This window comes from Xenopus laevis, chromosome 6L (assembly GCF_017654675.1).
Source record: "Xenopus laevis strain J_2021 chromosome 6L, Xenopus_laevis_v10.1, whole genome shotgun sequence".
Taxonomy (NCBI): Eukaryota; Metazoa; Chordata; class Amphibia; order Anura; family Pipidae; genus Xenopus; species Xenopus laevis.
In genome coordinates, this window is record NC_054381.1 from 101,837,064 (window position 1) to 101,862,267 (window position 25,204).

General features: G+C 38.1%; 1 protein-coding gene across 8 annotated transcripts; it reads left to right on the forward strand.

Moving 5' to 3' along the window:
• The first annotated feature begins 3,121 nt into the window (after positions 1-3,121).
• Positions 3,122-25,204, forward strand: adnp2.L (ADNP homeobox 2 L homeolog). Of its 8 annotated transcripts, none has more exons than XM_018266629.2 (4): positions 3,123-3,356; positions 9,572-9,692; positions 15,535-15,624; positions 19,539-25,204. In XM_018266629.2, the coding sequence occupies exons 2-4, from the start codon at positions 9,585-9,587 to the stop codon at positions 22,269-22,271; spliced, it is 2,931 nt and encodes a 976-aa protein (XP_018122118.1). In that variant the 5' UTR covers positions 3,123-3,356; positions 9,572-9,584; the 3' UTR covers positions 22,272-25,204.

The following is a 25,204-nucleotide window of genomic DNA, read 5'->3' on the forward strand; positions in this document are numbered from 1 at the left end:
ATATGTTACGGAACCAAGAAGGAGACGGCACTCCGGTAGGGGAAAGGCAAGTTTATTGCAGCATCCTGCAAAAAAGATACACTTCATGCGTTTCGGGACACAATCCCTTAATCATAAACATATGGGATTAAGGGATTGTGTCCCGAAACGCTTAAAGCAATACTGACACGTTCCTATAAAAATCATAGGAACGTGTCAGTATAAAATAAATGCTGCGCCCGTAATTGTTCCCCTCAAAGCCCCCCTCAAAGCCGCCCCGCGAACCTGTGTGCTGCCGACCCGCTCACACTTCTAACAGATCTTCCGGGTTGCTTCATTGACGCTGGGCTGGGTGCGGAGCAGTCCTTCCATAGGCTGAATTCCTGTTTTCATTCGTAATCAGCCTATGGAAGGATTGTGCCGCCCCCAGCCCAGCATTACAGAAACGGCTCCGAAGATCTTTTAGCAGTGTCGGAGGGTCGGGTGAGTGCAGGTCTGCAGAGGCTGGGGAGGCTTTGAGGGGAACGTGTCAGTATCGCTTTAAGTGTATCTTCTTTGCAGGATGCTGCAATAAACCTGCCTTTTCCCTACCAGAGTGCCATCTCCTTCTTGGTTTGGTGTCAGTTTTCCTAAAGCCTCTTGCAAAAGTCCCTTCATCCTCCTCCTCATCAATTTATATACAGGTACAGGACCTGTTATCCAGAATGCTCAGAACTTCGGGCTTTCCAGATAACGGATCTTTCAATAATTTGGATCTTCATACCTTATATTTACTAGAAAATATGCAAACGTTAAATGACCCCAATAGGCTGGTTTTGCTTCCAATAAGGATTAATTATATCTTAGTTGGGATCAAGTACAAGCTACTGTTTTATTATTACAGAGAAAATGGAAATCACTTTTAAAAATTTGGATTATTTGGATAAAATGGAGTCTATGGGAGATGGTCTTTTTGTAATTTCGAGTGCTGCATAAAACCTATGTCATTCCAATATTCATTTATGTAGAAGAGGCTAAGAGCACTACTGTCTTTATGACTATTTCCTGTCTGTAGTGACAATGAACATGCAGGTAGATATCCACAAATATATGTATTTCCATTTCCTTAGTATTTTTATTGTTTCATTGCCTAATTTCAAAAACAGAAATGTTCTAGATGAAAGGTGTATGAAATTCAATAAAGGACACGGATAAATAAATGGGAAGGCATAAGGAACATAGAAAATGAGAGATCTTGGAATGAAAGAATGAAACCATGACATCTGTGACATGACAGGTTGATTTCAACATAATAAAAGAAACAAGTGAAATAAATTAAAATGTAGAAAAACAGTCACATGGTAGAGCTATGCTGCAAACGTTTAGTGACAAAAGAATCAAGAGCTTCCAGCCATCTGTAAGTATCCATAAAACTATTTGATGCTCTGTTCTTCCTGCCCAGTCTTGCTGCTTGCACACTCCTTCAAAGAATTCAATAAAGAGAGAATAATGAAACTGCATTATGGAAAAATGTAAATGTGCAAATGTGCTTGTGCATCAGAGTAACTTCATAGCGCTATGAACAAGGCTGGTAGACCTGGGAAGCGAAGGATCTGTTAAACACATGATTATCCTGTATTTATAAATCAGCCTGTTACACGGCACGTTATAAAGGTAACTCAATATTAAATATACTGCTGCACCCACCGTGGAGCTTCTGATTTATTAATAATTAGCAATTTGCTAATACTTTTGTTTACAGCCCACACAACTTTAAGAGGAAAATGATTATATTTCCCTTTTATGTTGCTACTACAACAAAGCACATTATCCATAACAATTCTATGGTTCGCCTAAGCCGTTCACTTCACAGGGTAAGGGAAATATCTCTTAAATTCCAGATAGATGACTATTACTTTGCTTTCATTTAGCTGCCAAAGATTAATAAAGGGCAACAAAAAAATTCTGATTGAGTCAACACCAGCACAGAGATCACTCATATATCAGCGCTGTCCTTCCAGGGATGCTTCATGCAAATGATTGGTGCCAGAATAAAGGGAAGAGAAGGACAAAGAGATTTATTTTTGAGGACTACTGCTCTAAAACATTTAGTAGTGACAGGTAGTGATTGTTTGCCCTTCCCTTCTCTTCTGTTCTGGTAACAATTCTTTTTCCCTGGGCTGATCTATTATATTCCATGCAGAACTATCTATATGTCTGTCTATCAATCTATCATGTATCTATCATCTATATACCTATCTGTCTGCCTATCTATATATATCATATATCCATCTATCAATCTAGCTATCTGTTTATTGATCTATTATTTTATCTATAAATAGATATACAATCTATCTATCTAGTGATCTATCATCTATATATATATCTATTCATCTACTTTTTCTGCATTGCCCTATTTATTAAAGGGTGTCAAATTTATTGAATGTATTTAAATAAAGAAGAGTTCCTATCCCTTCTCCAAACCAAAAGCCAAATTCATGGATATATGTGTGTCAGGCAGGCTGTGTAAAGCAACAATGAGGGTAACTATTAAAACCCCCTTTTTGTATGTCAGGTGTGATGAGTTCTCCCTCCATCCTCCCTGACCAGATGCCAACAAGCTTGGATTAGAAGTATGACTTGGGGAATGTATTAGTAATGACTGATTATTTATATTCTGCTCCCCCCCCCAAATGTGCTCTCTATGTACAACTACAACCCCCTAATAACATCACTATATAAACACAGTAACCTTTGTGAAATAACCCTTCACTGTCCTATTAAGTGTAATAAATAGAAAGGCATAGTTAATAGCAATGGATTGTATTTAATCATATTTTTCGCTGCAAATTAAAATACTACAGACATTTTGTTCCTCAATATTTTATTTTCCCATAATCATTTCTATAGGATAAAATCTAATGGCACAAAACCCAAGTCCCTCCAATAAGGACAAAAAAAAAAATTCAAGGTTGATGGTATTTTTCTATTGGCTGTTTTATTATGGGAGGCATTACACTTGACAACGCCCACATTATCTGCATACAATGGGTTGGGTCTAGACACGTGATTGAGTTTCGTCATGACGTTGTCATTTATCCCGCCCCCCCTGACGTCATCTACTTCTATCAAGTAACGCGACATCTTGAATTTACTGGGGAGTTTGGAGAGATTACAAGGCGAGGGTACACCTGTATGATTGAGGGGGCCAATTGGGTAACAGTTTGAACCCCAAATTTGACTAATTATTATTTTCTGTGTAAAATAGCCACTAATATAGACCCCCTCAAATATTGAGTGAAGGCAAGGCGTGGCCTGATTGGACACTAGTCTGTATGTAAATTGTAGGGTAATTGACGTCACTTCCTTGCGCTCAACTCGGCCGCCATTTTGCAGCGGTGAGTGATTGGGGGGGAAGGAGTGTTGGTGGCGGGACCCGTGTAGGAGCGGAGCGGGCGCAAACGCATCCACCCACACGGTGTAGGGGGCACACATACACAGCGGGGGAGGGGACATTTGCATTCACTGGCCCATTGAGAAATAGTAAAAGAAGAAAACTAATTAAGGAGGAGGCGGACCTGAGTCCCGCACACACAAGAGGAGCAGCTTCTTCTCCAGCGCTGCCGGGTAAGTACGCTCACTGCCGGGTAGGGGCAACACTGGGGCTGTAACATGTGCTGCGGAAGGCGCGAACTATCTCTCTTTCTCCCCCTCACACACACCTCCATAACTAGATCTCCATCAGTTCCACTGGGATGTGACAGCTATGAGCGGTGCGTTCTTTGTGCGCTTGAGAGCCGGTAGTCTAGCCGCAGCTGGAGGGAACTACAACTCCCATCATCCTCTATTCACTTCTTGCTCATTTCATGCAAATGCTGTGTTTATAGCTAGGCTGGCTATGTGCGTGGGGCAGTCAGGCTGTGTGTGTGGTACCTCTCCTGCATCCAGACACTGCCAGCGGCCACTACTCCTTACTACTTTTCATTATTTGGATCATCTGATGCCACAGCTTAGCCCAGTGTCCCTAATGGATGTTTATTGTCTGGCCAGTTGGACTTTACAGTGCACATGTGGCTAGATAAACTTTTGTATCAGCAGATTGATTTTTAACACCAGACTTTAATTGGGTTTGTGCGACTCTCTGTGGGGTATTTATCTTCCAGTGTAATCCTAAAAGACTCCGATACTACCTGGGTGCTATATATATATAATTTCTGTAATTTGGGTCTTTATGCCTTAAGTCTACTAGAAATTCATTTAAACATGAAATAAACCCAATAACCTGGTTTTGCTTCCAATAAGGAGTAATTATATCTTAGTTGGGATCAAGTACAAGCTACTGTTTTATTATTGCAGAGAAAAGGAAATCATTTTTAAAAATCTAGATAAAATAATGTATCGGAGACAGCAATTCTGTAATTTGAATCTTTCTGGATATTGGGTTTCCGGATTAGGGATCCTATACCTGTATCTTTATTAGGGCTCTTACTCACAAGCGGTTGTAGCTGCGCTCCCCTGCATTCCGTTTTGCTGCATTCCGTTTTTCTGCATTCAACCGCATTACATTTTTTCCATTGGGGCTGTACTCACACAGGCGCGTGTAGGCGCCAAACGCAGGAAAAATGCAACATGTGGCGTCTCAACCTGCGTTCGGCGCCTACACACGCCTGTGTAAGTACAGCCCCAATGGAAAAAATGTGTGTGAGCAGATATAGATATAATTTTTTTTTTTTTAAATAAATATTATGCAGTTGGTGTTACCCCACGCTGTGCTATCTCATTGCAGCTTCAACCTCGAGGGCTGCTGTATTTTTTTACTAGCAGCTATATGTAACTTAATTAATCTCTTCCTTTCTGCCTGCATTGGTGGTTTCCTTCTATCCCTGACCTGTCTCATTCCTTTTTCCTAACACGCACAAACCTTGGTGCCTCTGTCCCAGTTCAGCAGAGGCGCTGGCTAGTTTGATGTAAGCAAAGTTGATGAAGATGTATAGGTTTTATAGTTGTAGAAAATCGACGTTGGGTCAATCGTTGCAGAAAAGTGAATTGAGTGTAATCTGTATAGGGATGTAAGTTCTTCTCTAAAACACAATGTGGCTCATTTATCAACACTGGGCACATTTGCACCTGGGCAGTAACTCATAGCAACCAACAAGTAATTACGGTAGATTATTTCAGCCATCCGCAGGAAGAGCGACAATAGCAAACCATTGATTGGTTGCTATGGGTTACTGCCCAGGTGCAAATGTTGCCAGTGTTGATGAATTAGCCCCAATGTCTCAAGGCTGAGCAGGCACTCCTAGAATCTCACACATGTATTTTTTAAAAAAATCTATATTTAATTACATTGTGTAAAGTGCTATCGCACTTAAGTAGTATAGTCTGCCTGTGAATGCATTGGGCCGTATATACAGTTATGGGATATGTTATCAGGAAACCCTTTATCCAGAATGTTCTTAATTACAGAAAGGCCGTCTCCATTTTATCGAAATAATCCTTTTTTTTTTTATTTCTTTTTTTTTAAAAAAGATTTCCTTTTTCTCTGTAATAATCATCATCATCATTTATTTATATAGCGCTGTCAAGATACGCAGTGCTTTAATAATAAAACCGTTCCTTGTACTTGACCCAAACTAAGATATAATTAATACTTATTGGAAACAAAATCAGCTATTGGGTTTATTTAATGTTAACATGATTTTCTAGTAGTCTTGAGTGTGAAGATCCAAATTGCAGAAAGATCCGTTATTCAGGAAAACCCCAGGTCCCAAGCATTCTGGATAACCGGTCCCATACTTGTATATTACATAATATAATATGAATTTTGTTACTACGCCTGTCTGTGTGGGACTCCAGTGTGCCTGCTTAATACTGAGATATTGCTTACAACCTCTAGATAAAGGTATGTGCATCTGAAACCAACATCACACTAGGAGAGCATCTATACTTTTTGGCAGTAAATTCAGTACCTTATTTCTATAATCAATATATCTTTATTTCTCAGTTGTGTTTAATGAGATAATCTACTTATTTCTCTCTTGCTTCTCCTCACTTAATTTAACTTGAGGCCTTGCAAAATATTCTTTTGTACCTTTGTGGCCACAACCTTCCTTATCTCCTTGTAACAATTTCACTGTGGCGAGGTTAGATCCAATCACAAAGCCAGAGAGGGGTGGGGGCTGATTTCATATTGGGTGTGGTTAGTAGCCAGGAGAACAGAATCCTAGCAGCAACAGACTACACATAACAATGATCATTGGTATTTTCCTATACTAAACTGGAACATTTGATTGTGGCCCCTTTATCGTCAACATTTAGTTGCTACTGCTTCTTCATTGGAAAAGTAGCTTTCACTTAGTTGTGGTTCCAGGGAAAAATAGGGGCATATTATTAGTTATGTGGTGTAAAAACAGAGGGATAATACACCACACATCGGCAGGCTTCACTGTGTAAAAAAATCTAGTGTTCGCATGGTGTAAAATAAATGAAAATAAAAAATAATATTTATAACTTGCATTACAAGAAGAATTGCTCATAGCTTCTACATAGAGATTAAATAAAACTATACCAGAATACTTAGACCCTTGTACTAGGGCAGGGCTCAGCAACCTTTACTTTCAAAAGAGCCATTTTGCCCCCCTCTTCCACTAAAGAAAAATAGTCTGGAGCCGCTTATAAACTTTTAAAAGTTTTAAACTTTTTTTTTTAATTTTAACTGTTACAACAATAGAATACAACAAACAGTAGTGCAGTGTGTAGGCTAAATTTGAAATAAATGAAACTCTGAATAGCCCTATTAAATGCTAGTGTTCTCATGTGTTTAATGTGACTTCTGTTTCTGAAGCTCCATGCTGATCTTCCCTCTCTTGTGTGACCGTGGTTAGGACCATGATGAATCATCTTGCTGCGACTCGGTCTTGCCTGTCACTCCTGGGACGTCTATAGAGCCCTCAAACCTGCTGGCGGCTTCCCACCATTAGCTTACCGTGGTCGCACACTGAAAAAGCCGCCAGCAAGTGAGGGCTGTATAGACGAGGTGACAGGCAAGACCGAGTCGCAGGATGAAGAGCCGCATGAGGCTCCGGAGTTGGTTGCCTACCCCCTGTACTAGGGCATACAGCTGCATCATTTTGTGCCCCCTGTATCGTACTAAAATATGGCCACATATACCCCACTCTGATTGCTGCTCTGAGTGAGCATCAGAAGGGCTATAATTTTTAAAGTGAGAGATCCTTTAATTATGAGGGTTGCTTCATTCATAATTGATTGTAATCCAAATATAGTGGTCCAGCTACAGTGAAGATTAGAATTAGTGGGGAAAAATGACTTTTCAGTTTGTTTTCATTATTTTTTTTTATAGTTTTTTTTTTTTAAATTATTTGTCTTTTTCTTATGACTCTTTGCAGCTTTCAAATGGGCGTCGCTGACCCCTTCTAAAAACCAAATGATCTGTAAGGCTACAAATTTATTGTTATTGCTAATTTTTATTACTCGTCATTCTATTCAGACCCACTCCTATTCTTATTCCAGTCTCTTATTCAAATCAATGCATGGTTGCTAGTGTAATTTGAACCCTAGCTACTAGATTGCTTAAAAGGCAAACTGGCAAGCTGCTGAATAAAAAGCTAAACCTTAAAAAAATAAAAAATGAAAACCAATTGCAAATTGTGTCAAAATATGACTGCATCATACTAAAAATGATCTAAAAGGTGAACAGTAGGGATGGGCGAATTTTTTCGCCTCGTTTCGCCGAAAAAATGACACCCATAGACTTGTATGGTGTCGTGTGTCAAAATAAAGACGCGCGGCAAAAAAATTTCGACCCGCGGCAAATTTATTTTTAACGCCCATATACTTTAATGGGCGTCTGCAACATTTTGCCGGTGGCGAATTTTTAACGAAACGGGTCAGATTCGCCCATCCCTCGTGAACAGTCCCTTTAAGGGCAATAGTTAATAAGACAGTTGTTTGTTTTTACTGAAAATACCCTTGAAAAACAATTACTAATTAGAAGAACTTTTCAATTGGCCTTAATTTTTATAGTTTTTGAATTATTTGTGTTCTCCTTCTGACTTTCCAGCTTTCAAATGGGGTTCACTGACCCCATCTAAAAACAAATGTTCTGTAAGGCTACAAATGTATACAGTAGTTATTCCAAATTGTATTACCCATCTTTCTATTTATGCCCTCTCCTATTCAAATACCAGTCTCTTATTCAAATCGATGCATGGTTGCTAGGGTAATTTGGACCCGAATAACCGGTTTACTGAAAAAGCAAATGATAAAAAATGAAAACAAACTAAAAATTCTCACAGTATCACTCTCAACATCATACTAAAAGTTAATTGAAAGGTGTACTATATGTTTGAAACAAAAAACCTTACAGATATGTTATTTCTTAAAGAGACTTCAAAAATGTTATAAGATTATTTAGAATACTTATGTCTGTAAATATTGCTCTTCTACCTTGGGCCACTGTTTTGTGATGTTTTGTATGTCGCTCTTCCACCTCCTGACAGGAAGAAATGTAGGCTTTAACTGTATCGGGAAAATGTGCTAAAGAAAAAAAATCTGTCCGTTGATTGGCTGATGAAACATAGCATTTATGCATACCTTTGTTTGTATGTGATCACAACCTGGTGGGACGGACTTTTGGTTTCAATATTGGGTTAATCTTTGACATTTATCAATAGAATTTTTTTTTATTTTTATGAGCAGACCATTTAAATAAGTGTTCCAAATATGGGATTTTATGACGGATATTTTTCTAGAGACCACCATTGGTAACCACTATAGATTCCTGGTAAAGTAGGGGGGAAATGTATCTTTTTATAGGGATTATCCCCCACACTGGAGTGGCTCAAGGTGAATAAAAGTGCAGCGACTCAAAGGAAGGTTTAGTGATGTACTGTATCTGCTGGCCCAAAATGCGCGTATTGGGTTGATTTGGGGGGGGGGGGAAGCTCAATGTGCGTTTTTGGCAAACTGGCAGGCACTCCTCCCCCCTCACAGTGACATCATCAGGTCAGGTTTGGGTATTAAAAACTCATGTCCGCCAACAGCTGCAGCTTTTCTAGGGGGAGGTTGGATAATCCATGACCCTGATCTGTATCAACCTGAGGATCTTTGTTTAAAAACGGAGGTATATAGACATCGTTAGAATAACATCAACAACCTTGAGCATGTTGGACAAGAATGGGACAAAATCACACTAAAGATAGATGGGGAGAAAAGGACCAATTAGGTTATGACATGAGGTGTATTCTCCATCAGTGATTCAATTTGGCTGACACGTATTCAAACCTGATAATTCAATGACAAACTGTATGACTGTGTGTGGGTAGCATCACCAATATACACAATATTAAGCACTTCAGTGTAGTTGCCTTGAAATCTTGTTAGTTACTAATGTAAACTGCTTTCTCATTCCTATAAATACTATGCATGATTATGTAATGAAATAAAAATCTCATTACATTGTAGTGCTTTCCACTTATTTTAATCTGGTGTAATGGATATGACTAGGTGTCCATGATACTGTGTGCATCAATGGGTGATTTCTATAGCAAACTAGCCCAAAATATTGTTCTGAATTTTCTTTTGTCTCTTTCAGCACCACTTTCAAAATGTTCCAACCGCCTGTTAACAGCCTGGAAAAAATTAGAAAAGCACGAAAAAGGGTTAAACAAATTCTGCTTCAGATTGGTCTTGAAAGCTGTAGAGAATTATTAGAGGTGAGTATAATCTTTAATAATTCCATTTCATTTTTCTCTAAAAGTCTGTTGGTTCTCTGTTCTTTTTGGTCGAATATATCCATGCAGCAGTAAAGTAAATGCAAATAAGCCTCAGAGATGGTTACTATAAATTAGTGCACATTGGCAAACATAGACTATTGTATGGGGGTGACCTTTGAGGCCTTATCTGGAGTGTATATCTAGCATTTCATAATGCAGGAAAGCATTGTTTCCAGAAACGAAGTCTTGTGAGTAATAGAAAGCATGCTGGACCATAAATACACACAAACTGAATTTTGTTCCCCAAAACTACAGTATTTTGCACAGTGTCAAAGTGGCCATACATGGGCAGATTTAACTGTCGATATCGGTCCTCTAATTGATGCAGTCCTGCAACCTGTTGGCGCCCATTCGCAGCATTGTAACCCGATCGTTCAGCCGCAGGGCCGAACGTTTGGATTCACCTAGCGCCCACCTGTTAGTTTAGATCGGCACGTTTGGCGACCTCGCCAAACGAGTAGATGTAATCGTGTATGGCCACCTAAACTCATCATGAAAATGACGGTGTCTGCTTTGCAGGAAACCAATAAATTGCATATGGGCCATTTTCTCCAGTAGTGGTGACCACTTTATTACATCTACACAGTACTACACTACACTGTATTCTCTGTTTAATACAATGTAATGAGCATTTTTAAGGGGAAATTCACATTTTTGTCTAATTGTTCTGTTTTTTGATGGATTTGAAATGTTATTATTGTCTCCAGCAACCAAATAAGGAACGTACATGAGGCTTTTCTCCCTGCAATTACTGCCTTGGGTCTCGGCACTAGTTAATTTGATCCCCCTACACACACCTACCTACCTGGCCCAACATTTGGCTGCCCACCATAGCTCATAATACAGGCTAAAGATAAATATAGGCGTTGAAATGAAAACACCTCCTGTTATTTTAGAGATATTCAAGACACTAAGGGGCACACGTCTTAATAATCACAATTACAAATTGTGTGATTAGGTGGGATAAAGTAAATATTAAAGGTCAGCATTGTGCGATCTAAATACATACAATAGAAGGCAATGGGAAGTGTACTGAGAATGCAAGCAAATTGATATTAAAATGTGTTATGTGATTTGTGATTTGCATTTTTTTTTTACCTTAGCTTGTGTGTAACCTACTTGACATGCGCACAATCTCAAAAAAAATATTTCATTGGAGGTAAACCAGATGTTAGCCTGAATTACTTAGTCAGGGCGTGTATTGCTACATTAGGCTTCTTTGAGTGGAGAGTCACAGTTGTGAACCACAGTTGAAACAGCTGATTTAAAGGGGTTGTTCACCTTTGAGATAACTTTTAGTATGATGTAGAGAGTGATATTGTGAGACAATTTGCAATTGGCTTTCATTTTTTATTATTTGTGTTTTTTGAGTTATTTAGGTTTTTGTTCAGTAACTCTTCAATTTGCATTTTAACAATCTGGTAGCTATGGTCCAAATTACCCTAGCAACCATGCAGTGATTTGAGTAAGACTGGTATATGAATAGGAGGGGGCCTGAATAGAAAGATGTGTAATAAAAAGTAGCAATAACAATACATATGTAGCTTTACACAGCATTTGCTTTTTACAAGGGTCAGCGACGCCGATTTGAAAGCAGTAAAGCGTCTCTAAAACTAAAAAATAAATAATAAAAACCAATTGAAAAATGTATTGGGATTGGCCATTCTATAACATACTAAAAGTTTCCTTAAAGGTGAACCACCCCTTTAAGGCATAGGCCATGTAAGGTGACTACTCTGCAGTGCTTTACAGACATTATACATTATTCACATCAGGCCCTTCCCCAGTAGAGCTTCCAGTCTAAGGTCCTTATCACATAAACACACACTGTGATCTGTTTTATAAGCAGCCAGGTGAAATTGGCTGTGAAGTGTGGGAAACAGAAATACTCTATGAAACCCACGCAATCACACGGAGAACTGTAACTCTCTGAGCGGCTGTCTTTGTGTGCCACCCACATCCATGTCTTGCTCCTCCTTTCGTCATAAATGAGACCTATAGTATAAACGAATAAAAAACTAACTTTGTAGGCCATTATGTATACTATATGGTGCTGGTTTCACATTGTGTTTAAAATTAATATAATCTTTAAAGGAGAAGGCAATTTGCCATTAGATCAGCCACAACAGTGCAAGCTAGAACACCATTTTTATTCTCTAGAATGCTTTTGCATACTTGAGTAAACGGCCCTAGACAATCTGTTTAGGTTAGCAGCTGCCATATTAGCTTGCCTCGACATTATTTCCTGCCTGAGTCTCTCCCTGCTCACTCATAGCTCTGAGCTCAGATTACAGCGGGGAGGAGGGAAGGGGAGAGCATACTCAAGCCATGCCCTGGAGATGTAAGCTAAAATAAAGAAGTCTTATACAAAAGCCCATGTATACACAATAGAAGGAAAGAAATGTGGTGTTCCTTTTGACAGATGTTTGATGTTTACTGGTCCCTATTTCAAATGAGGGGTGGGTGTGTCTTAACGGTCCCTGGCAGAAGCAAAGACAGGCTTCAGTTCCCTATCAGGTCAGCCTAGTTGCTTACTGGTTCCTAGCCTACAGTGCTGAGTGCTGCCGGCTACCCTGCACAGCCTGGGAAAGGAGGTAGCAGGAAGTGGAACAGATGGGCGGGACTAGTAGGGTTTTTGCAGAAATTTTCAACAAAGTGGTTAAACAACGTTTTCAAGCACATTACTTCTATATCTGAAAAAGAGTAAAATGCATTGGTACATTCTTGTTTTTTTTTACATAAAATGTCTTCTTGAAAAGCTAAACTCTGATCTCCCTCTTGGATCGATAGCATGGTATCTGCTTAAATTGAGGCATTTCTGGCCCAACACCCTAGCCATTGTGAATTGTAAAATGTATTGTGCTCCTGTAAGTCACCCACCCTCTTAGATTGTAAACTCAATGGTGATCTCTAATTAGGAGCTCTCCAAATAGGAATTGACCAAATGTTGGATAACAAAGAACTGCATCTTGGAACCCATAGGATGTGGTATTGTCGAGAAGGGTGTGCAGATGATTTATTTATGTAAATGACAAATCACAAAATGAGCCAGAGTGCAATGGAAATCTTGTATCGTAGTTTACAATCGTGGCTTCAGCTGTGGTTTTCACTTACAGTTGAGTCTTGCTGAATTTTTGGAATAATTTAGCTGTCAATTTTCAGTTGATCTACAGAATTCTCAGTAATTTGTGTAACTTATAATTTAGTTTTCTATAGTGAGAACATTGAAAACTGGACCTGGCAGCTGATTGTATGTGTAAGATAAAACACTCCTCTAAACTAGACCAGGATTCTTTGGGGTTGATGGTAAATGGTTTCTCTGATCTACAGCACTGCTGTCCAACTTCTGTGGTACAGAGGGCCGAAATTTTTCCGGCCTACATAGTGGAGGGCTGATAATGGAAGCCAGTGTTGACCACTCCCTGTTTTTAAACCACACAAACCATGTTACCACGAGATCATGTCTACATTAATTGTGGTAACACACCAAAAAACCAAATGGTTGGTGCTCACTGCAGGGATATCCCTTATCATTAAGATGTGAAAAAAGTTGTCATATTAAGACATACCCTTAAATCCATATACCTCCTCTTCCCCATGGATAACACCGCACCCCCAGCACATGATAAAACACCTTAGGTGCCCCTAACCATAATTTAGTTTCAAATGCTAACAAACCCCCAGAACAAATACCAGGCTTATGTTACACATGCAGGGCACAGGCAGAGCAGGGCACACACACAGGGAGCATATGGAAGGCGGAACAGAGCAAGAGACAGGGAACCCTATTGGGACTACTCTAATATGTACTACATACAGTGACAAAGTGCACAATGGAGGTGTCAAGTGTGAACAATACAGGGGGGGTCACAGGTGTGAACAATGCAGGGTATTATCTTGAATTTGAGGTGTAAACAATGCTGGGGCCAGTTAATCTCTGTAGTGATACCATTTAAATTTTACACATGGTAAGCAAACAAAGGAGGTAGGTGGGGGGCCACAAAGGGGGGGTTTGCAGGCCGCCCTGACCTACAGTATAGCTGTTGTGTGCTGCAGGTGGCTTTCTTGTATCTGCTTTACTAAACAGATAAAGGCTTTTACATGTAGCGGATCTCAGTCTGCAATATGGGATTACACTTCTTGATGTGCCAGCACCCCAGGATCAGACACATGTGGTGGATATTGGCACCAGAATGCAAAGCAGAAAGGTGTTAAGAGTCCTTACTATAGATATATCAGTGGGTGAAGTCTCCTAATAAAGGGAATAAAAATGCAAGAAGCTGCTCTTTAAAGAGGCAATATACAATCTTTATAACATTAGTTGGTGAATAGGGGTTTTGCTAAAGATACTTTTTGACTATTGATTTAAAGGGTTAGAGATCCACCTTTGAAAGGGATTGCCTACCTCCTTGCTGAGTTAGCCTCAGCCACTAATGCTAAAAGGGTACAGCAGAAACTGTACCTCTACATGCTCTGTTCTTTCCTCTGGCTAATTCACGTCTGCTGTTATGAACAGTGAAAAATGCATGTACTACTATTAGCAAACAAGTAGCTATGGAGCTTGATGGTCAGTCAAATGGTTAAACTTTCCATCCCTGGGTTTGCAGTAGAAGTTAGTGTGGCATTAGCAATTATGAATATTTCAGTTCAGTCTAATAGTAGCATGCTAACAAGCTGCTTAGTCCATATGTCTGAGCGTATGCACAGAATGGAAATTTGGAACTTAATCTTTTTACCCCAGCAATAATTATGACAGACACACTGTTATATTGTGAAATGACAAATGAAATAAACATCAGTAGTAATATGATGACAAATCATAATGTAAGGCAGATGGGGGATGTGATGTCAGCCTGCTTGCTGGAGTAGGCTCCTCCCTCCCCTCTACCTGTAGGATCTGAAAGTGTAGCAGTGCAAACGAAAAGAGGTGAAACAAAGTTAATTTTGCCTTTTTTTTTTTTTTTTTTTTTAATAATAATAATGAGCATGCTGTGGTTAGTGTGAGGATTAATAAACAGATTATTTTCTGTTCATTGAATATATGTAAAACAAGTGCATGTAGTAGTTAAAGAAACCTTAACAACATGCAGTACTCATTAAATGGCATCTTTGGCCACTTGCACCGTTTGTTAAAATTATATTTTCACGGTTTCACAACCAATAATAAGTTTGCTTTTAAACAGCTGACCAGTAAATACCATGTGCTGATGTTTGCTAGGATAGTAAACTGGTGAGGAAGATGTGGGTTGTGCTTCAGTGGGGCTAAATATGGAGAATCTGAGTGCCTTAATTTGTCCATGTAATCATCTGGGGGGAGAGGTGTTCAGTGGGTGTGGGTGGTTCCTATCTGCTATGACATTTCTGATATTGTAAAAAAATGTTGCACTTGTGTTGGGTCTTCCTTACCAGACATTTTCTGTTTGTACAGGAAATACTCGACCATTAAAAGTTTTCCTCACCTCACCTTAGATGGGGCACAATAGTAGAGACACGCAGTTCAATTCATATGGGATATCTGTGACGAGTTTGCTCCATTTTGAGTTAAAAACACAGTGCAAATTGTATTGCTGTCTAGCTCACTGTGGGATGGCCCTGGAAGAGAGATATATAACTGATAGAGGAATTATACCTCACTGTCTGACTGGCATAATGTGTAAGGCTTGAAACTCTTTCCTGTTTGCATGATTTGTAACCGTTGCATATTACAAGCGCATTAAAAAACTGGCAACCTTGCCTTATTAGTATAGAAAGTATCAAAATGTATATTTTCTTTGTTTTCTAGGAAATCAACAGTTATAATCCAGGAGACAAATATTTTTCCAGTACATCATGGGAGGATGTCTCGCTATGGGAACCTAATGGACGCAGAAATGTATGTCTGACGCTAGAGATTGGCAGTAGATTAGAAGAGGAAAGAGCATCTTGCACTATTCCCTTTTTTTCAGTGGTTGCACAGATGTTGGAGTGAAGTGTTCTAACAAGATTTTTGTGACCTATTCAGAAATTTATTAGAAGATTTCCTTATTTTTCTGTGCATCTCATTTAAATATTGGTGAATTTTTTTATTTTATTTTTTAAATGCAAGCCTCCGCTAAGTTTTAAAATTATCTCATGCAACACACATTTAATCAGCTTGATGTTTATTTGATTTTCCCCAAATGAAAGCTGCTGGATTACAGAATATGAATTTGATCTCACCTGATCTTTAAAAACAATTAGGAAAAGGTTTGACTAGTTAACTTACAAATAAATATTTTGATTATTGATGGCCAAGGCTTGCAGGTAATTCCCAAGTCTTTAAAATCTTATTTTCTCATTTTGCTATGACCCTCCCTTGATGTCACTGATATCCTAAATGAAGTACATTTGTCAGCCAGAATGAACGAATGATCAGAGAGTCATGAATATCTCATCTTTGTGCATAGTGTGTTACACAGATTGGACTAACATATGTTCCTAGTAAAATGCAGCTGTGTAGCTTGCATATCTCTCACAGATACAAATTGTAATCGGTATATGCAGATACAGATTATAACAGGAGAGCCATTTTTGAATTATACACATAATACACAATAGCCATGGATATCCTGTAAATTGTATCTTTAAAGGGATTCTGTGACGGGAAAACCTTTTTTTTACCCCCAAAAAAATGCATCCGTTAATAGTGCAGCTCCAGCAGAATTCTGCACTGAAATCAGTTTTTCAAAGAGCAAACTGATTTTTCTAATTTAATTTTGAAATCTGGGGCTAGATATGTTTGTTTCCCAGGTGTCCTTTGTCATGTGACCTGTGCTCTGATAAACTTCAGTCACTCTTTACTGCTGTACTGCAAGTTGGAATTATATCACCCCCCAGTTTATCATCAGAACAATTGGAAGGTAACCGAATAACCGCTCGCTGACACCCACTTTGCTTTGTAGATATCAGAATTTCATTCAATAGTAAAAGATGAGCTGGCTGCCTACACACAAATATTACAGCTAAAAAAATACACTTGTTGGTCCAGGAATACAATTTTAAATGGTAGACTAAATTATTTGTAATGTAAATAGTGTACTTTAGAAATAAAAACTATGCGTAAAAATAAAGACAGAATCCGTTTAATAATTTCAGTTATAATATGTGCTTAGTGATGTGATTTCTATATCAGATTTCAGAGTTCAGTGATCACTGAAATAATGAAAAATAATATCCTCCTATTTTACAACAGGGGTAACCTTGTTCCCTTGGAGTTCCATGACCTTTATAAAAGCTTTGGCCATTGAATGCCACAGTGACTTATAATATCCTAATTATTTGGAACTTCATCATATAAACTTGGCAGTGAAAATGTGCTTCATATGGTGATATTTATTATATACTTACAGTAAATGTATCTTATGACTTCTCTACCCTGTAAATATCAGAAGATTGTAGTGAGATGTTATGCCTTATAATAGTGTTTCTCGATTTCTTAGGCAAACAAATTAAACTGCAATATCTGCTTTGTGGCTCAAAAATGGGCTTCTAACCAAATATGAACATATTCAAAATTTTTATCCTAAATACTTTTTAGAAAGGAATAGTACATCAATTATGGGTATCATGGAGACCCACTCCAAACAGTAAGGGAACCCATAGGTTAATACGGTTAAGCAATGCAAAACAGGCATTATTACTATAACGCTTTCCTGCAGTATTTCCCTACCTACCTAATTCTCCTCAGCTGTGGCACATTTAGGGGCCTATTTATAATGCTGTGTAAAAAGTGGAATGAAGCATTACCGATTGTTTCCCTGAGCAACCAATCCACAATTAGATTTAAAGGAACAGTTCAGTGTCAGCATGAAAACTGTATAAATAGAACACTAGAATAGTAGAACGCTACTTCCTGCTTTTCAGCTCTCTAACTCTGAGTTAGTCAACAACTTTAAGGGGGCCACGAGGGACATAATGGTTCAGGGAGTTTGCTTTTGTTTCTTAGCTTCCAGGTCTGATTCAAAAGAAAATTATGACCCATGTGGCACCCCCAAGTCTCTAATTGGTTACTGCCTGGTAACCAATCCGTGGAAACCAAGAGAGCTACAAAGCAGAAAGTAGTATTCTGGCTATTATGTTACAGATCCAGTCACTTCAGCCTTTATACATTACATTTTTGGCTAACTATATTAAAAAGGCTGTGCAAAATAGAACATGTTTCAAATATAGTTAGTTAGCCATGTAATGTATAAAGGCTGGAGTGACTGGATGTGTAACGGATGTGTAACGGAACAGAATCCAACTTCCTGCTTTTCAGCTCTCTAAATCTAAGTTAGTCTGCAACTTTAAGGGGGGCCATAAATGTTCAGGGAGTTTGCTTTTGTTCCTTACCATCCATGTCTGATTCAAAAGCAAACAGTTATAACTCATATGCCCTGCCTCACGTCACTGATTGGTTACTGCCTGGTAACCAATCAGTGGAAGGCAAGAGAGCTGCAAAGCAGGAAGTAGTGTTCTGGCTATTATGTTAGTCACTCCAGACTTTATACATTAAATTGTTGGCTAACTATATCAGAAACATTTTTTATTTTGCACAGCCTATCAATTAAAAATTCTGTACCATTTATGAAATGATCAAGTTTGCCTAGAATATGTATTAGAAATCACTCTATTAAATTCACCAGAAATCCTGTCTCTACATGCATAATTTGTACAAAAGACAGTTATTTTATTAGATTTGGTTTGTACTGGAATCAGTTATTTGAGTGACCTTTAATTCATCTGCTAGGAAAGGAAGCCCCCCCCCCAATGAGATATATTGGATCGAACTGTCAATAAATCTCTGACACCCAACTGCTACATGAAGTCAGAATAAAGCGAAACGGTTGCTGAGCGAGGGATAGTAAAGAAACTTGATTATTTCAGAAACGATTCAGAATTTTTATTTGATTGAAACTTTTATATTAAATTATAATTTTTGAGATTGTTCCCATTTAACTTGTTTTTACACCCTTCTATTGTACAGTGCTGGGGAATATTTGCTGATTTATGAATACATGTTTATAACAGATATACCTATACATGTGTTTTAAGTTTACGTTTTAGGATCAATAAAGAAAAATTATAGCCTGTAGTTCCCCTTTGCATACTGCTCAGAATTTAGACTTATTGTCCCTGTAAAGGTTACATTCACATCTGATAAATTTGCTTTACCCTAGCCAAGACTATTGTAGCCCAAGTCACTTGCTGCTTTTTCTTTATCTGCTATTTTAGGCGCTAATGGCAGAACACTTGTAATTGTCCTGTGCATCAGTGCTCTTATGGAGTAACAACGTGCATTTGCGTTTTGTAACCTAGGTTCAAGTGGTCTGGTGCTAGAATGTTGTACTGCGACAGATCTTTTTAGTGTTATCACATAAGTGAGTGGTTCACGTGTTCCTTTAGAAACAAGTCTGCTCTGTATAAAGGAAAATGCTTTAATGGTAAACCGTTTAAGGTCAAATTTAAAATGTTTACCCGTATGTTGTTCAACTTTTAAAGGCTGCAGATCCATCCTAGGCCATGAAAAAGCATTTACTAATATAAAAAATGACAATGCTCCGATATCGTAAATTGCACCTATAACCATCAATGGGAGCCAAGAAACTGAGAACCCATATCTACCTTCTATTGATTAATACCAAATATTGGTGCATGTCTGTGGGCATAATTTTGCACATTAGGAAAAAGTTGTTCCATAAACATATGGTTTTATATAGTATTTGGTTTATGTAGTATTAAAGAAACCTAAGCTGTTCGCTAATGATTTTTATTTTTTATCTTTTATAGGATTACAGGTCAAAGACATTTTGCTGCAGTCTTTGCAGATTTTCAACCAAGTTACTTTCTTCATTCAAGAGTCATCTAAAACGCTATCATGATGATGAAAAGGACCAAGAGCTTATGGCTTCTTGCCCCAGCTGCCCATTTACTTCACAGTCAAAAACTGTGGTAAAACACATGAGGATATTTCACTCAAGTACTAGAAAAACCCCTTCCAATAACACAAGAGAGAATGTAAATATACCCAGAAATCATCTGATGGTCAAATTTTCTTGTACCAAATGCCCCTATACAGACACATTATACTACAGTATGAAAAAGCATGTTCTTATGACCCATTATGAAGACTTGGTTGTTTCTTATTTTGGAGAAAAAACAGATGAAGACATTGCAAATGTAAGCTTGAATTCCACCATTTCTTTCTTTAAGCTTCAGCCCGTTGATAAATTCTATTGCAAGCAATGTAATTCAACTGCCAGCTCTAATGATGCACTGGTGTATCATATTTTGACATCTGAAAAGCACAGAGACCTGGAACAGAAGCTGAGGGGTGACATTTTAGAAACTAGTAAGGAAAGAATTAGAAAAATGCAAACAAAGCTAATCCAAACTGACTTTATTCCTAGAAAACCTATATTGGCACCCAGATCAAATACTCCAATCACAATTAATCACACCATTAGATTAGCTTCTGTTCCACAAAATGGGCCAAGTCAAACAATGGCGACATCAGTTACCCATAACCAAAATGCTGTGCCAACATTCTCTGCTGTCGCCACTTCTTCAGGAGGTTTAACCACTAACTCACCTGCTGCAGGTTCCATTAATACTCAAGTTAAATATGTAACTGCTTCTCTGCCACAGAATCCAAACATCTCCCTTCAATCATCCCTTTCTCAACCAGTGTTTGTATCCCAAAGGTTTCCAGTTAACCAATCTGTTGCAGCAGTCCTTTCTCCAGGGTGTATTGTTCCTACATCTCAGACTTCAGTAAGGCCTGCTGTTCTCCCTATCAACCAGACATTGCCTGGAGGATTGCTTCCTGTAAATCAACCGGCAGTACTTGCATGTCCTCCTCAGACTTTACAACCTAATATTATCAATGTGAATCAAGCAGTAAGGCCTGCAGTTTTTCCAGTAAATCAGCCTCTTGGTCCTAATAATTCTACAGCAAATCAACCTGGGGTTGCGCAAAACACTTTCCTCACAGCCCCAATATTTAGACAGCTCATTCCAACTGGTAAGCAAGTTAATGGGATACCTACATATACCCTCGCTCCAATCTCTGTTTTGCCGGTGGCTCCGTGTCCAGTTCCTGCTGTCAACCCTTCAAAGGCACTAGAACAAAACTTGCAGACCGATAAAGCAATGCAAGTTTCACCTTCTCCAGCTGTTGCACCATCACCTCCTGTTGCTAAGATGACACAAGCACTCCAATCAAAAAGCCCAGGCCTTACTGCCACTCCAGGTCCCTTTGGTAAAGAGACCAAACTATGGAAGTCATGCCCAGTATGCAGTGAGCTCTTTCCTTCAAACGTCTATGAAGTACATATGCAAGTTGCTCATGTCAAAGGAGGAAATGTCAGAAGAAGAAGAAATGCCAAATTGACAGATAACTCGTATAGTATGGAAACGAAAGAGTGTGTAACAATTGCGGCACAAGCTTCTTTCTTGAAAATCTTGAAAGAAAATTGCATTCAATGTATTTCTTGCAGGTGCTTAGCGTCAGAAGAACTGTTAAAACATCTATTGATGCATGGCATGATTTGTTTGTACTGCAAAGCTGTGTTTCATGAACTAAGGAACTTTGTCTATCACATGAAAATTCTGCATTTAGGCAAAAAGAAACTACATCCAGACTTTTCCAAGAAAGCATTTGAAATCCCCAGTGATTTAAATGGCAATGCACTTTTCCCCCGTTTCGATTTCAACTTAAAAGTGTCAAAGGATGAGCTTGGAGACAGAGAGATAAATCTTGTTGTAGTAACAGGAACAAATTCTCAAACTGCTGCTCCCATATATATTAAAATCCAGAATAAAAATACTGATTTAGGTCACCAGCCAAACTCTAAATGCCCCTTTTGCAACTGTGCTTTATCTAACACAGAAGGGTATGAGACACATTTAAAAGACAGGCACCATATCATGCCAACAGTTCATACAATATTAAAAATGCCAGCTTTTAAGTGTGTCCATTGCTGTGGTGTCTATACAGGGAGTATGACACTCTCAGCTGTTGATGTGCACTTACTTCGATGCCGCAATGCACCTAAAGATAGCAGCTCTGGAATGGAGCGTGATAATGCAAATCAGTCACTTTCTCAAGCAGAGACAAAATGCACTCTTCCGACAAGTATTGCAGATAATGAGGAAAATGAATTGTCTGTGCCTTCAAAAAGAAGAAAGGTTGAAGTTAACATGGACCCATCAGAAAACCCTGAAGAAATTTCTCTTGATATCCTTGCTTTGGTCCCAAACCAATCAGAAACTTCCTATGACTACAAAAAGGACTTTTTAGTCAAATATTTTAACACAAGGCCATATCCGAGCAAGAAAGAGATAGCGTTGCTGTCCACATTGCTAGATATGTGGAAGACTGATGTTGCATCATATATTGGCACAAGGCGATACATGTGCATGAAAGCTCTCAAGAACCATAAACAGCAGGTGCTACTTGGATTTCAGATGTCTGAACTTAAAAAAGTAAAGCATAATATTGACTTGAATGAAGATTACTAATTGCATTTCCTCTGATATACTATTGTATTTCTAGTGACGTGTCAAGGCCCTCACTTTGCAGAATAGCATGTATCTTATTTGTATTCACTCTGTGTAACTTTTGATTACAATTTTTAATCCAAAAAAACCCATAATCTTAAACGTTTAAGGTCCATTTCTTTCCCCCCCCCAATCATCATAAATGCCCTTCAAACCTACAGTGTTATTCCTTGGGTATAAGTTAGGTCAGAAGTTTTGTCTGCCATTTTTATATTTATCCTATTTGGTTTTTGTCAGGTTTTACACTAGAGCTATTTTAAGCACTTCTAAGGGGAACTGGACACTTTGTGCAGCATGATAAACTGTAGCCTTTGGATTTAAAATGCATTGTCCAAAATAAAATCTCATGCTTACTCTCTAAGCAAAGTAACGGTCATAGTCCCATAAAATGTTTGGCAGATAAGGCACATTCTAGGTTGACAGGCTAATTGGGAAATTTCTAGTTTTAAGAGCTAACGTTTACCTTCAGGAAATAACAGGGAGGGCATAGTGGGTCAATTCTCGATATTCATTATTTTCTTTCATTCTTATTGGCATTTCTTTTATCATGATTCATCCTGTATGTATGTATGTATGTATGTTTGTATGTATGTCCGATTATTGCCTTGTAGATCACCCTGTATCTTCTGGCTTTTTTACAAAAGCATTTCAGATGTTGCTACATATATCTGATTGGGGTTTACTGAATGAGTATTAATTATTGGGGTAGCACATGGATCAAGAAGACAATCAATGCGGTACCTGTCAGTGCACACAGTACAGACTGCATGAAAGACAGCGGGTTGCCAAGTGTGCCACTAGTCTAAATCGTTTACTCATGTTACACAGCAATTTTTGGATTAGCTTTATTTTTTTGCACTCCAGTTTATTTAGGTCATTTTGCAACGTCATAAGCTAGAAAGTCGATACACAATATAAATGAAAAAAAATGTCAATATCTTGATTATGCCAATTAGAAATTTTAGTACATCACTGACCCAATCTACCATATTGCATTGCTCCGCGTTCGAATAGAAACCAAGTAATGATAAGCAAGCGGAACACACAAAACAGACTAGTTGCTTAGGTGACTTCTACAAAGTTAGTCTTGCCTACCTACTCTTTAGTGGCATTTGATGTATGATTACAATATTGCGTTGTCGGCTGTGGATTTGCCTACTACAGTTTTATTTTGAAATTAACATACAAATAACACTTAAGTTTTTGCATTTAGTTAATTACTTTTCATGTTACAGGACCTTTGTTTTCAAAGGTTTAGGATGCCCTTTCTTCAATATATGAGGTCCAAATAGGGATGTGCTGAACTTTTTGCCTATTGTTTCAATAAAGAAAACTTTGTAGTTTTAAAAAAATTATTGAGCTAAACTGAGAAACCGAAGCTATTTCATTCTTTGAGGTTGATAACCCCCCCTGTGTTGTGGAAAATAGCCTCTGCCGCAGACAATAATGCCGTTGAAAATAATCTTGCCTTTGAGGATGAGAGGAATTGCTGTGGTATAACACATGAATTGAGCATAATAGCCTTTGATTCTAAATGATTAATATGTTTTACCCATGGCAATTCTGTAGGGCTAAATTTTTTGTTGGTTATGGAAGAGGCAATGTTCCATTGCCCTTATGGACATGTGTTTATCTTTTAGCCAAAACAGTCAAAACAATGGGTGAAGGGAGGGGGTTGTTTGTACTTAGTGTTTAATTAATTGTAAGATAGGAAGTGTAAAAGCAAATTAATGCTTTTACTGCATTGTATATTTTTTTTAATTAAAAGAATAGGCAGAAAGTATTTGAGCACAAGTTCTGTTTATCTAGTGTATGTTTAAAAAAAAAAAAAAGTGTATGCTGCCCTTTTTAATATATACAAATGTACAATTTGTTACTAGCTTTAAAGGATTCTGGGACTTTAAGCTATAGAAAATTCCTGTCATTCGGCACCTTCATTTCTACTTTGCCGTATTATGTCTAGTTAAGACTGCTAATGTTGACAAAATGGATTTATTTAAAATAAACATTTGAAATGATTATAAAGGCTACGTTTTAATCTGTAGCAGAAATGCAGTGCAAACAATACCGTTATTTTGTATAATGGCAGAAGATTCCATTAAAGGCTTGTTCAAAATATGTATTTTGTGTGATGCCTTTGCATGGCTGGGTTACTTATTTAATCTGTATGAGCACTTGAAGATCTATGAAGACTAAATCCAAAATATGAACATTGACGTAGTGGAAAGAGATTTATACTTCTCGTTGTTGAGAGATGCATCTGTTTAGGCAATGGTTCACAGGTTTCATGTTTTCAGGATATCCTCACAGGAGTACAGGAAGATCAGTAAGTCTACCAGGCTTCGCTAAGAAAATGTGCTTGTCTGATCCAAAATGAAGTAGTCCAACCATTTTGCCTGAGAGCCAGAAATGCATCTTTAATCACTTTCTGTGTTGTATTTAACCGAAAACATTTTAATAAATGTAAATTATTGTTGGGATCCTGCTATTCTGCAAAATGCATTTAACCTGTACCACACACTTTTAAAAATGCACCTTTGTCTATCACCGCTTATGTTGGCTTCATAACCAGAGCTGTATTTCCTCTCCTGTACTCTGCTGTACCACCTGATCTTCCTTCACTCATGCAGAAATGGGTTAGGAATAGCAATCATGCTCTGTATTATAAATCACATTATAACATTTTCGTTACAGCTGGATGACTATAGAAAACTGGCACAATGTCATCCTAAACTCTTCTTTCTCATAAATACATTACCATTTGTTTCCTGGGCCTAGATTGTAAGCAAGCAGGAATAAGATACTATATGCCATTTTATTTGTTTATTTTGCCAGGTTTTCTGTTTGCTCTAAAATGTGTTGGTGCTTTGTAAATAAAATTGTATTTAGTTTTA